At 32.3% G+C, this 15,193-nt stretch overlaps 2 protein-coding genes across 2 annotated transcripts in view; both read right to left on the minus strand.

The window, feature by feature from the left end:
* Nucleotides 1-3,273, minus strand: part of LOC132543590 (EF-hand calcium-binding domain-containing protein 6-like) — a 38,006-nt gene extending 34,733 nt beyond the window's left edge. Inside the window, exons 1-3 of the mRNA XM_060207105.1 lie at nucleotides 3,267-3,273; nucleotides 1,200-1,346; nucleotides 553-795 (exon numbers count right to left, since the gene is read on the minus strand). Of these exons, the coding sequence (XP_060063088.1) occupies nucleotides 553-795; nucleotides 1,200-1,346; nucleotides 3,267-3,273 (397 nt within the window). The remainder of the gene's footprint in view (nucleotides 1-552; nucleotides 796-1,199; nucleotides 1,347-3,266) is intronic.
* An 8,903-nt stretch (nucleotides 3,274-12,176) lies between these two features.
* Nucleotides 12,177-15,193, minus strand: part of LOC132543591 (uncharacterized) — a 46,859-nt gene continuing 43,842 nt past the window's right edge. Inside the window, exons 12-14 of the mRNA XM_060207106.1 lie at nucleotides 14,224-14,367; nucleotides 13,404-13,655; nucleotides 12,177-12,199 (exon numbers count right to left, since the gene is read on the minus strand). Coding sequence (XP_060063089.1) covers nucleotides 12,177-12,199; nucleotides 13,404-13,655; nucleotides 14,224-14,367 — 419 coding nt within the window. The remainder of the gene's footprint in view (nucleotides 12,200-13,403; nucleotides 13,656-14,223; nucleotides 14,368-15,193) is intronic.

Genomic DNA, 15,193 nt, shown 5'->3' on the forward strand with positions numbered 1-15,193 from the left:
TATAGTTTGGTTATACATGTCCACATTTATATATAAACTTTATTTGAATGTGAAAATTGAAAGGAAAAATATTTTAACAGTTTTGAATTTGAGTTGTTCTTTTATCATTATCAACTTACACAAATACATATTGCCTTCATATATGAGGGAAGTTTAGGTTTGACGTTTAATGCGGATGGACACCTGTGTTATTTGAAATGTGATCAGTGGTGTATATATTGACGATCAGGTACCAAATCAGTGTTATAATATTGAGCAATAAAATCCAGAAATGAAATAAAGTACTTTTAGGCATAAAGATACTTTTTGTCAGAATAATTAATAATTAAACTCTTTAATGCAGACAGTAAGGATCTTACAAGCAATGCTTATATTATACCATTTCCAAATAGTTACTTTAGGATATTAATATCCGAAAACACCTACCATCATGATTAACTTGTCCAAGACCATACAATTTTAAACATAATATATCAATAGCATATAAAATTATCACAATTGATAAGATAGATATATAAATATTAACTATTTCTCCTGGTAGGTAAGACGCACCTTCGTAATTAACTTGCCCATCACCATCGATGTCAGCCTCTCGGATCATTTCATCCACTTCCTCATCTGTTAGTTTTTCTCCTAGATTTGTCATAACGTGTCGTAATTCAGCTGCACTGATAAAGCCATTTCCATCTTTATCAAATACACTGAATGCCTCACGGATTTCTTCTTCACTGTCAGTATCCTTCATTTTCCGTGCCATCATTGTCAGGAATTCTGGGAAGTCTATCGTGCCATTTCCTTTAAAATTGAAATATTTTTATTGTGGTAGGTCAATTATTTTGCTCACCTGCTATCAAGGTTATTTGAGGATAAATGCAGTATTGATTTCTTTACCTTTTTTCTACACTTAGTATTTGTAAGTAGATATTCTTAAACACATGTTGAAATGTTAGAAAATCGTGAGGTCTATTGATGGTACTTAATAAAACTGAAAGATAATAAACTAGCAAGAACGGGATCAATACATGTTTGCTTAAAATGTACGTACACTGTATACGCCTTTACAAAGGACTGATGGTCTATTGTCACGAATGTGTCTGAGAGATCACAATTGTACACCAATTCTATTTCTGTGTTAAGACATTAACTGTTTATAAAGTTTAACAAATGTTTCAGACTTTATTACAGCAAGATAACGTTACCATCCGCGTCAACCTCGCTAATCATGTCTTGTAACTCGGCTTCTGTCGGGTTTTGACCGAGTGACCTCATCACTGTCCCCAGCTCTTTGGTTGTTATCGTTCCATCGTTATCTTTGTCGAACAGGCTGAACGCCTCTTTAAATTCTGCTCATTAAGAATGTGGAATTAAGAGGCACATGATAATTCATACCAGTGATTTTATACATATTGTAAATATATCGATATAGTGAATGAAGTGTCCCGTTAAAACTATTGAGAGTAATAGTTACATACCCGTACTACATGTTGAATGCTTTATAGCAGAGTTGCTGCCCTTTGACTTACATGATTTACATACAAGTGAAAACACCGTGGAAATATATTTTATACCATTATCAAAAGGTAAAAGAAAACAAGAAAAATTAAGCGAACACATAAAAGTAAACAAACCTGCAATATGTTCTTCACTTAGTTGTTCTGCCTGTAAAAGACACGATGTGGAAAACAGTTCACTTTTTGTAAATAGTCATCCTAATCTACAACACTCTGCAACACGTTGCATTATTATGATAATATTACAGTATCATAATCAGTCATACGTTTCATGGTTTTGTACATTTACCTACAAAAGAGCCAGGTGGAATAAGTATACATACACTGTGTACTATTTATGTAGAGAAAAGGTTTGGTAACTACTGATGTAGACTGCGTTGATTGTTTTGAACAGATCAAGAAATTTAAGCTAACTACAAAAGACAACACAGCAATGATGTTAGTAAATGTCATATAAACCGAAGGTTGAAGGTTTAAGTATGAAAGTCCTGCCCTCTACATGGTACCAATCGAGATTTTGCAGATTTAATTTGATATAATGGGAAATCTAGAAACAGGCAATGGATATATGTTTCTTTGATATCGAGCACCAATATATAATTGATTTTCAGAGAGCGCAACATTATGTCATGCACACTTCTAAACCGATTTATATAATTCCATGACAAATATTCCTTTAGTCGAGTTGTGTAAATAAGTTATCACCACAACGACACCTACACTTTTACACTTACTCTCGCACAGAGGACGTCGTAGTTTAGCTATTAAACACTGTTCTCAACTCTTACTGTATTTTTGCTGATAAAGACGATGAAAAGTTTAAATAAAGATGAAATAATGAAATCATGTCGCAAAAATAATCGATAATTTAGCTTTAGATAATTTACTAATTTTAAACTTGGTATGTTTGACCTCTTGTGTCACTGAACATTCCTAGAATGACGAACCGTTGTCTTTGTATTGTGTAATTAATCAGCCCTGTCTACAATGTATATATCAAAAATTGTCATGTTACATGTGTGTCCCATCGTAAGTTTGTAGGATTTTTTTAGATATTGAAATATAAAAAGTCGGCAATATGTATATCATAATCACCATGTTACATTTATTATATACAACCTCAGTGATACGAATTACACTTACATGAGTGGTCAGTAATACACGTGTTTGGTATGTCATCACAGAATCCGCCTCTAGTGAATTAATCATTGGTTTTAAGTATATGTCAGTAGAGTAACATATCTTGTAACGATTGTCATTGGTTGTACCATTGACCGTGATGTCCTAATATGGACAATGCATTACTCATGAAGTAAAAATGGCGAAACAATACGTTTGATTTTGTCCTCCATATTTTTACTTAAAGTCAATCACAATGCACCTTTTCTGAGTTTCTGAGTTCGATATAAGGAGTTTAAAATTTGTATTTTTTCATTAGAAATTAAATGAAACTCGTCTCATAGTTTTAATGTTTGCTCGCCAACGTTTACAAAAGTTAACCTTCTAAGACACGTTTTTAAAATTCTCATATAAAATGAAAACTCATTTTAGATTCTATGTATGATTAAATCGATCAGCTTAAATCGGGCATCAATTTATTATTGTGGTTATGGGGCGTTTTTGCACCGGTTACCTTCCTTTCAATTGTCAACAACCCCGCCATTGTGTTGTCCATCATTCAAAGTTTGAGTGACACTCATTGTGTTTTACGTACATAAATAGTAAGTTCAAACCATAATAAAAGTGTCTTCTTACAAACCATACATATTATACACATAGTTGTGAACTTCCTATATCACATACAAGGTTTCCGCCGGAAACATCATAAATGACTTTCTCCCGAAGATATTTAAATTAAACCGTAACTGACATACGATTTATCTATATCAATGGACAATCGATATATGAATATGTTTTAAACATGTTTTATTAACCTGGAAACAAAATATATATAATACTGTAATCTTTTATCTTTAAGTATCCGAACTGAATTATGGAAATTAAGCCAATGAATATTCGCTACGTTCTGGTACAATAGACAATAGCTTGCGACCCATACAAATCTTTAGTATAGATTTATGCTCCTTTCGTCACTGTTATGATACGATGTGACTTATCGTTTCCAGATTCCAGAATGTATAATTAACCTATCGATCACATTTACCTCCACGTTCAGTTTTAATATGTGAAAATGTGTAAAACAAAATTATGCAAACTACGAATAGGTGCAAAATGTGTACCTGGCATCACACTGATGTACACAGTATATGCCATGATTTGGTATATGATTAAATCATCTTCTTTCTAAAAGATGAAAACAATTTCTTTTTCCGCTTGGTTGCAGACAACATGGCGAAACTACACATACACGATATACATTGGTGTTAATATCAGGAACCATTATTTTTTTTTAAATATTCCTACCCAACTTCTCTAGCCAAAGTAACTTTCAAATATGTAGAAATATAAACAGCTAACACATAAGAGGGAATATAGGCTGATAATGAAACAAACTTACCATCCTGTATATATATCGGTGTTGTCGGGCTGGGTCAGCGAGCGAAGGGATGCTAACGACTATAGACAACTGGTGAGAATATTTACATATAGTCAGTGGTCCGTAACGCTCGTCTCGTTAGGTGGATATATACACTTTGAAGTGTGAGTATTAATTAATAGCATATAATGATGTAGACATTTGTTTTTGTTGAGGAATAGTATCAACAGTATGTTTCTTCAAAGCCCGTCAGATTGTTTTGATAAACTAAGCTGAAATGTTATGTATCGAGGACGTAAGCTGACAACAAGTCAACAAAACATCGTATACTACTAGTTATTTTAACATGTCAAATTTGATATCAACACATTAGAGAAAAAATATATATATATATTCTTAAGTATTTTTCTTGATTTACAGATATTGGCGAACGGTCTCTGATACTTATGCAATAAACACGAATTATATTGGGAAGTGATTTTTTTAATATTTAGTGATAAATGCATTACTAAGCATGAATTTAACAAGACTGTATCCAAACCTCATTTTTACCCATAAACACATTTCCCTATCCCTTCTGCAACACATCCAGTGTATAGAATCCCTATATGAGCAAATAAATTGATCTACTTGAAAACGTCTAGAGGCGTGCCACCAAAAAGATACCTGGTTTCAAAAACATGACATATACAGAGCGCCTGCAGAGACTAAATTTACCAACCCTGAAGCACCGTCGCATGCGAGGAGACCTAATTAACGTGTTCAGGTTTGTAAAAACCTTTTATGATCCTAGACTGACTAGGAATATGTTTCAACGCGGTATGAATAGTAGAACGAGAGAGCATTCGCGTAAACTTTTTCATAAACACTCTCACCTTGATATAGGGAAGCATTTCTTTACTTTCCGTGCTATGATGGAACAGTCTCCCTCGAGATGTAATAGATTCATATGATGTCACAAAGTTTGAAATCAGTCTAGATAAATACTGTAACCGTAATAACATAACTTTCATTTTTTAGTTTAAATTTTGCTCATTGATACAGGAAGTATCCTAAACATGTAATGAGATGTATGAACTGATATGGATATAGAGACCAATGGCCTGCGTCCATAACATATCCTATTAAATCCTATTAAATCGCTTTTCGCAAATGTGATTCAAATCCTAAACTATACAGCGTGTGCGTTTAAAGAAAAAAATATATATAAAAAAAAACATAATTACATACTGTTAAATGACATTATCATTTAAGACGTAGATTTAAATACATTTTCTCTTATAGAAAAAAAACTTATTTCTCGACTCCTTATAGAATTGAGGCTTATGTAACTTTTCATTTTAATATCGAATGTGTTTTACCATCAGTCAACTGTCAACACTGACAGTTGATGTCATGAAATAAGACAGGTTGTAATTGAATTGTAATACGATATATATTTGGTTAATAAAGATGGTAAAACAGTGTAGTGGCTTTGGAGATATTTGTAGGTGTAGTAATTTTGGAGATATTTGTAGGTGTAGTAGTTTTGGAGATATTTGTAGGTGTAGTGGTTTTGGAGATATTTGTAGGTGTAGTGGTTTTGGAGATATTTGTAGGTGTAGTGGTTTTGGAGATATTTGTAGGTGTAGTGGTTTTGGAGATATTTGTAGGTGTAGTGGTTTTGGAGATATTTGTAGGTGTAGTAGTTTTGGAGATATTTGTAGGTGTAGTAGTTTTGGAGATATTTGTAGGTGTAGTAGTTTTGGAGATATTTGTAGATGTAGTAGTTTTAGAGATATTTGTACGTGTAGTAGTTTTGGAGATATTTGTAGGTGTAGTAGTTTTGGAGATATTTGTAGGTGTAGTAGTTTTGGAGATATTTGTAGATGTAGTAGTTTTAGAGATATTTGTAGGTGTAGTGGTTTTGGAGATATTTGTAGATGTAGTAGTTTTGGAGATATTTGTAGGTGTAGTAGTTTTGGAGATATTTGTAGGTGTAGTCGTTTTGGAGATATGTGTAGGTGTAGTAGTTTTGGAGATATTTGTAGATGCAGTAGTTTTGGAGATATTTGTAGGTGTAGTAGTTTTAGAGATATTTGTACGTGTAGTAGGTTTGGAGATATTTGTAGGTGTAGTAGTTTTGGAGATATTTGTAGGTGTAGTAGTTTTGGAGATATTTGTAGGTGTAGTAGTTTTGGAGATATTTGTAGGTGTAGTAATTTTGGAGATATTTGTAGGTGTAGTAGTTTTGGAGATATTTGTAGGTGTAGTAGTTTTGGAGATATTTGTAGATGCAGTAGTTTTAGAGATATTTGTACGTGTAGTAGGTTTGGAGATATTTGTAGATGTAGTAGTTTTGGAGATATTTGTAGGTGTAGTAGTTTTGGAGATATTTGTAGGTGTAGTAGTTTTGGAGATATTTGTAGGTGTAGTAGTTTTGGAGATATTTGTATGTGTAGTAATTTTGGAGATATTTGTAGGTGTAGTAGTTTTGGAGATATTTGTACGTGTAGTAGTTTTGGAGATATTTGTAGGTGTAGTAATTTTGGAGATATTTGTAGGTGTAGTAGTTTTGGAGATATTTGTAGATGTAGTAGTTTTAGAGATATTTGTAGGTGTAGATGTAGTAGTTTTGGAGATATTTGTAGGTGTAGTAGTTTTGGAGATATTTGTAGATGTAGTAGTTTTGGAGATATTTGTAGGTGTAGTAGTTTTGGAGATATTTGTAGGTGTAGTCGTTTTGGAGATATTTGTAGATGTAGTAGTTTTGGAGATATTTGTAGGTGTAGTAGTTTTGGAGATATTTGTAGATGCAGTAGTTTTGGAGATATTTGTACGTGTAGTAGGTTTGGAGATATTTGTAGATGTAGTAGTTTTCGAGATATTTGTAGGTGTAGTAGTTTTGGAGATATTTGTACGTGTAGTGGTTTTGGAGATATTTGTAGATGTAGTAGTTTCACTTGCTAATGACATGACCAAAATAGGAATGTCAAGAACGTTAGGGCAAACTTAATGTCACGTGATGAAACGTCAAACAATATTTATCTAAATTTAAGGATTGTTTCTTATTTTCTGTAGCTTCATCGAATTGTATTTACATTGGGGTAAGTACATATTTAACTTGGTGCGCGTTAAATATGTACTTACCCCAATGTAAATACAATGCGATGCAGCTCCAGAAAATAAGAAACAATCCTTATATTTATACTTTGTCACTTTGAAATTATTTTTTTTAAATCACCTTATACACATTGTTCGAACAGCCGGCCGCTTTATAGAACAGCAAAGTAAATCCAAAAACACTAGGTGGCGCTGCCGTTGACAAGTACAGTAAACAAAATAGTTCTCAAAGATAAGAGTACAATCAACATATTTTATGATATTTATTTAAATATTTAGACATCTTTTAGTTTTAATAATTAATAGTTCATCATTTACACAATATTCCTCTATCATAGTACACAAATTCATTATTTAACACCGCGCATGTATATATCTATAAATACGTGATGAGGCAGCCCGATCAGCTGATCGAAAGAGCGGGAAAACGATGAACATGACACGCCATTTTCTCCACGTTGATAATGCTAGTGTATTTTGTTGAATGTAAACGTGCATCCATGGAAGGATGAGTTAGATAGAAAGCCTGATGACATGTTTGACTGAAAGGCTGCAGCAGAACAATCCATACTGAGGTTAGGTTGTGTATTTTCTGAGGGCATCGGTGGATTGACATTTTTCTTTACTTTTCCGAACGACATAAACTATAATCTCGTTTTGTAGCGTTCGCAACTTGGACAAGTAGTTCTTACATTTTATTTGATATCTATGCGCAAGCCTAATCACCGTACGTAAATATAAAAAATTATTAACATTAGGTTGGGCTTACTTCATCTAGAGAGAATACAACGCAAGTGTAAATATTCAGGAATACATAAACTCCTTACATATTGATTTAGAATGTTTGTATTCGAAATAGGAATTACGATGTACGGATAAAGATAAAAAATAGCGTAGAAGCCAAAGCCGTGTGTATGTGATTCATTCAACAAACAGCCAAAGTGACTAGGCATAAAACCATTTATTCAAATATATTGGAAATCTAGAAGGAATATTTATCCTACCTACTGAAAAGTAGTTTCGACTTTTAACGCAATTTCACCAAACAAATGAACTGTAGATATAGCGTCAACTCCATCAGACAATATGTATATACCTACTCTGTATACAGCCAGGTCGTGACTATGAAGTAGGCATATTGATCTACACACATATACAGGCATATCTCGTAAGTTACCGATCAATATCTCTCACGCATAAAGTCATTATCAGGAACGTTGTCAAAAATAATTTGAATAAAGCACAGAATATATAGATTTAAACATTTTAATTTCATTTATCTGTCATACAGGTGTATCGATAAATCTATTTATTAATGTACTGTATTAGATCAACAATGTGTTATAAACTGTTATTTCTAATCATTTTATTTTTAGTATAGTAAAAATCGTGCATACATTGACGAATAGGTACTCTTGAGTATATTTTGGTAGAATGCGTCAAACAAAGCCATATCAAAATTACAAAAAATAAATCGAAATCAAAAGAAAACATAATACACTCATTGCACAAAGTTCTTACATCCACATTCAAGAAGAAAATGCCGACATGAACATTATCTACAAACATTAACTAGAAGTGTTATTTGCTTAACCAAACAATGCTTTTGATAAAAATTACACAATAATGATTACTCCATAATTATAACTATAATAATACTTTCAAAACATTTATGGAATTCATGTGAACAAAAGTCCTGTTTGGAGTTGTTGAAGATCCATGGGTACTTTAATGCTAACATCTACGAGCAGAATCACCCATTAGTAAAGTAATATCAATATGGTCGTAGCTGTTCAAATTTGATTAAGAATAAACATTACAATATATATATATATATATGATCCATAAAGTAAAAGCAATATTACGGACAAGAAAATTCTCAAATTTTCGCGGCAACCTGCCCTTTTATCAAGACACAAATATTCACATCCATAGAATATAAAACAAATACAAAGTTATAAATCTAAATCGAGAGCGGTGGTGTAAATTTAGGTGTCTCGATAATCGGCCGATGGACGCCGTAGGCCCCTTATAGCGGACAAAAAACAATCCGGAGTAGTTGTATGAAAGATGCTGATTAAAATATCAAAAATGTTTTACATAAATCTAGGTATATTTTGCACTCTAGACACTCAGCGTATATATATATTCTAGTGTTAATTATAAATATAAAATCTCATGTGAAAAAATACAAAATTGTCGCATTTTTAAAGAAACTGTTAAAAGATATAGTACGAATGATTAATTCATTTGAGCAATGTTTACAAATTACTTTGCATATGCACATATCTCATCGGCGTCAGGACAATTACTGATCAAAAGTAAAAAAAGTAAAGAAATATTTGAGGATTCTGGAATTTTTCACGATTTGAACAAATCTATGACCAATATTAAGTTGATCTGATGCATCAGGTGAGTTGGCAATACTGATATCGTATCTCGACCTCGTTTAACTCAATGACCCCGTTTAATTAGAAATGTTTCGTCAGCCCCGGAAAAACTTTTCATCAACATTCAATCTCACTTATAATCGAATACTCGGATGACTCGAAGTTTTCCGAAAGTTCGACTGTATACATGTCAGTTTCGCGCTACTTTGTATCAATACATAGTATAAGGCAAGACCGAAAAGATATAACAAGATATGACGTCATCAAGATTGATCAATGACTTCATGGTGTCAAAGTTATTAGCATCAATTACAAAATGGCTAAATATGAAGTGAATTATGATTGGCAAAGTAATATCGATGTGTTTAGTATGGTAAGTGTAATTATCCATGTCTTAATGTATTCATAAAAAACAGTCATTTGTGAAAATATTTATGGGCTGTAAAACATGAAATATTTGTTATAATATAAAAACAAATTTACTAATCAGCGATACTTTTTAAACGTTATTGTTTCAATGTTCACAAACTGTATTACTCCAGATGTTTCACTATGTGGATTCAGCGACAGCATATATTCCTTGTATTTATGACGTCACTATGTATCGCACTTGTACAACAGACATGTGAAAAAGAATATCTATAAATCTATAGTGCTTCACAGAAGTTTGTCATAAGAATAATTGATTACATAGGATATTTATGAAATCAGAGAATGTCAATTTCTTGTCTTTATTTCAGTAAGGCATTATACATTTCCGATCGACTACCAACTTACAGAACAGAATTGGATATTTTTGCATCTTTTTACCATTTTGTTAGATGGATATTGGGTAATAGTTATCTTTTTGTATCCTTTTAAAGCGTTCCAGCAATCGAGTCACATTCGTTTGGGACAATATATATTAATATATATTCATAATTATTACAAGACAAATATAATAAATAAAAATACATTCAAGTTGTAACATAACCTATCATGCGTTTCTCTGCGGCAATAATGACGTGTGTGTATGTATATATATATAAATTTTATAAACAACGAACAAATAAATAAATTAATTAATTAATGTAAAACAAAATAAATTCTAAGACACAATTTTGAGTCAGTCAATAAAAACCACTTCAGTCAAATTTACTTTACAGAAATTTCGATGAATCTTCTTTATGATTTAGAAAAGAACATCCAAACTATGTTCAGTCCAAAAGTTAATCAGATGAATTAAAAGTTGATGGATTTTGACTAATGATTGTTTCAGATCATATCACGCACTATGTTAACTGTAAGAACGAAAAAAAAACCCAAAAAATGCAAAACTTATTAATTCCTATTTCGTCAAAACTGATGCAGACTTACACTTAATTAAGATGTAGGGTACTTGGAAGTATTGAATATTTTTTCTCAAAATGCAATAATAATGATGACAACCACTGGAACATTGAGACAGATATATATATAACATGAGATTCTGTAAAACACCTACACATCTACACGTAGCACTAGTAAAAGGTACAGATCTTTGTGCGTTTATGTCGCATTGACTGTCTGTACGTTATATGCATATATTTAGCAGATAAAAATAAATATGATCTTTTTGTGTGATTTGCACCAGATTTAGTCACAGAGTTACAGAAGAATCCAATACAAATGAGGAAAGACATACTTGTGTCCTGGAGGACTTCTAGGAGTATAACATACATGGAATAAACCGCGAAAACCTGTCCAACTCATATCCTATTGATAGATCAGATATATAAAAGTATATCAAATTGTATCTTGCAGACGTTCATAACATACATATTACTCATACATATACACAAACCTCTCAGATTGGTTGAACATAGTATTTTCAGAAAGTAATACGTTGATGTTTAGGCTATCTATATACGTTCTTCAGTTGAACTACACTTTTAGTAATAAAATTGTAATATAAAATATACCGCTTGAAAAAAGACTCATGTTAAGTTTTGCTTGTACACAAGAATTAAATCCAGTACACAAGCCGTTGAACTCCAGAGCAGAAGAAAAATAGGTCAGTGCACTACGATGTTAACTCCAGTACATTACAATGTTAACTCCAGTACATTACGATGTAAACTCCAGTACACTACGATGTTAACTCCAGTACATTACGATGTTAACTCCAGTACATTACGATGTTAACTCCAGTACATTACAATTTTAACTCCAGTACATTACGATGTTAACTCCAGTACATTACAATGTTAACTCCAGTACATTACGATGTTAACTCCAGTACATTACAATGTTAACTCCAGTACATTACGATGTTAACTCCAGTACATTACAATGTTAACTCCAGTACATTACAATGTTAACTCCAGTACATTACAATGTTAACTCCAATGCACTACGATGTTAACTCCAGTGCACTACAACGTAAACTCCAGTGTACTGATGTTCACTTATCCCGTACACACTCTAGAGTACTAGACTGCCAACCGTTCTCAGAAGATTCTAGGGAGTCATGTGCTAAAAGTTTCGAGTAATGTTTTCCAACAAAAACATTGATTGTCCTGATCTTGATACTTACGATAATGTCCTTTTCCAATCATTTAATGTTGCAGTTATTTAAGGGAAAATGTTCATTCCGTTTCTGAAGTTAGTCTTGGTAGAGTTGTTTAAGGGTTGTCACAAGTACAGGGCAGACATCTATCACGCAAATAGCTTCACAAATTCTGCATGAAAAACATATGAAAAAATTGCAAATAGTCTTTTCACTCGGCAATAAGAAGTTCAGGGCGTATAACAAAACTTAATGATAAATCCACATCTATTTGAGGTCTTGTAATTCAGTACTTCATAATTCTCTATAAAATTCTGAAATCTTGTGGAATTATGCTATTCACAATCGTATTTCTCGAGTAACCCTTTGAAACTGAAGATGAAGTATTCCGTCGGTGACTTTTCATACCTATGGTTTGCTGTAGCTTGCAGGATACGTTTTAATTAATTTCAATAGTGACAGTATTCGGGATATACACATGTATTGAAAATGACATTACTTAGTTGGATTGACCATGATTTGAAAACCGGATGTCGTAAAATAAGCAGAAGACACTTACTCTTCCGAAACACTTGGTCTTATTCTCCTGGTTCTTCTTTCAGAAGTATCCGTATGAATTTCTCTTTTGTTCAGATTTTGTCTTAGTTTGGATTTCAATCATATTTACATGTTTGTATTTTTTTCATCTTGTTCCGGTAATGAAAATTATTACATGAATTGAAATAAGGATTTAACAGCCTCTCCTTATTCTTTCATATATTGCGACTAATTATAGATTTCTCCGCTCGCTCCCTGTATTGTTACTTTGTGTCTTCTTTACGGTCCGTTGAAACATTTTCTCAATACCACAACCAAATGATAAAACTTTATTTATTTTACAACAATTGCGAAACAAGTTATTGCAACTTATAAGTATCACTCTTCTTGGGCCGGATGTAACCGCATAAGGGATTTTAATCGTCGAGTACCCGGAGAACACACACCTGGTTACCCTCTACTAGAAATACTAGAATTATTCTTTAATGTAAAAGATTGAAATATATCCCATTTTCATCTCCAAAATAACTACAATGTCTTTTGAAATAATATATTTATTTCGCGCATCTAGCTTATAATTTTGATACATTATTACGTGACTGCAGCACAAGTGAACATATATAAATATAAGACGAGCGAGAAAATTGAAAACCTGTATTACTGAAAAAAGTGTTCAAAAGTTTGTGTATTACATTATCATCTTATATATATGACGAGATGTCGATAAGATTATAGTGAAAACAGGTGGAATCGATACACATTTGGTTCATGCAGTTCTTGGTGTTACATGGCTTTCATTTCCTTAGAAAGCTTATTTGTAATTGGTAAACTTTACTTACCGTTGTAGTCAATATTATCGTCTTTATTTGTGTCAGCGATCGCCATCATTTCATCGACTTCCTCGTCCGTCAGTGTCTCCCCACAACCCTGAATCACTTTCCGTAACTCCTTTGCACAGATAAAACCGTTCTTATTTTTGTCAAAGATTCCAAACGCATCTTTCAATTCAGCCTCTCTGTCAGCTTTCGTTTGGTTACGTTGGTGTTTTTTTATAAGCGAAACAAATTCATCTAAGGTCAGCTTACCGTTTTCTGTTTAAAAAATGAAAGTTATTTTGACATGCTGGTATTCTATATATCGATTTACATGAATTGGTATTTCACCTTCTAGCTATTATGATATTGCAGTAAATCTGTGTTACCACTGAAAATACACCCCTTTGTGAAGACCAAAATAACTTCATATTATGATATACTTAAACTGAACTAATGTTCCATTTCCGTAACTCAAACATTCTTGTAGCTGGTATCTTACACAGTAAAACAAAGGCACTGCTTGATGTATGGTTATTGTTTGGAAAGTATAACCTCGTCACCGTTTTTCCCTACACACTGATTGGTCAAACATCTTTCAGAGGTCTAATTATGTTGAAGAGACAGTAAGAATCCATTCACGTGAGGTGAATATTGTAACAATTGAAACAACAATTAGTAACCTGTGCTTCAATTTTTAATCAATCAGAAACACGGATTAGTGTGATATCATAAAACAATTATTGTCCTGTTATGACGTGAATATGAGGATTTGTTAACCTTCAAAGATGATATTTGGACCCAGTATTGACTGTTTGATGGTAATATTTATATAGAGTTTACTTACTGTCTTTATCCACGTCACTGATCATGTCTTTGATATCTTCTTTGGTAGGATTTCGTCCCAGGGCCTGACACACATCACCAAACTCATTTAAAGTTATGGTCCCATCTCTGTTCTTGTCAAAATGATCGAAGGCTAAACGTAGCACTTTAAAATATAAAACAAAAACATAAATCTTTATTAAACCAAAATTAAGTGTTTATACAAATATACATCTTGGAAATGAGTTTTGTGACGGTAGATAATGAAAATATAGTACATTCTCTTATAAACGTTGGGTTTCATTTTCGTGAAATGGGCAAAAAAAAATAGTCTCCTCTCAGCAAGTGATATAAATAAGTCATTTCGAACAATGTGTAAATGAAATCCATTTTTTTTCTGCAACTTTTAAAATTTTTATTTAGTCACATATATCTATATTCGACTAATGTCTGTCGATATCAGTTTCACTATACTTACTCGCTAGTTCTTCTTCAATTTCCTCCTGCTGTGAATTTATAAGACAAAAGTATTAAATCCAGCTTATGCTGGGAAATTGGAAGACATGTCATTCATTTCTAATATTGCAAGTAGCACTGGAATGAGTTGATTGTACGGTGATGTTCAATGCAAAATACCAGTCATTTACATAAATTTCAATTCATCATTATATATTTAAATACTTGTATAAATACTGATTTGCTATCACGTTAAATACATGTAGAAATAAAATATTTTGTCCTATTGCAAAAATGTATTTTCTTAGCATAGCGTAAACAATGTTTACATTTATATCTATATCATACAAATGTACATCGATTTATATTTTATATTAACGCTATATTAGTTAGTAGTCTGATTACCACGATACACCTATTGATTATCAATTATAAAAAATATATAGATCTTTACAACATCAGACACTATGCAGTGATAAGTATACATAATCCTTACATATATATATGTTACCTGAAATTTCATTCAAATGAGATCA

Source organism: Ylistrum balloti, unplaced genomic scaffold (assembly GCF_031769215.1).
Source record: "Ylistrum balloti isolate Yb309-2 unplaced genomic scaffold, AGI_CSIRO_Ybal_v1 Utg369758, whole genome shotgun sequence".
In the NCBI taxonomy this organism is placed as follows: Eukaryota; Metazoa; Mollusca; class Bivalvia; order Pectinida; family Pectinidae; genus Ylistrum; species Ylistrum balloti.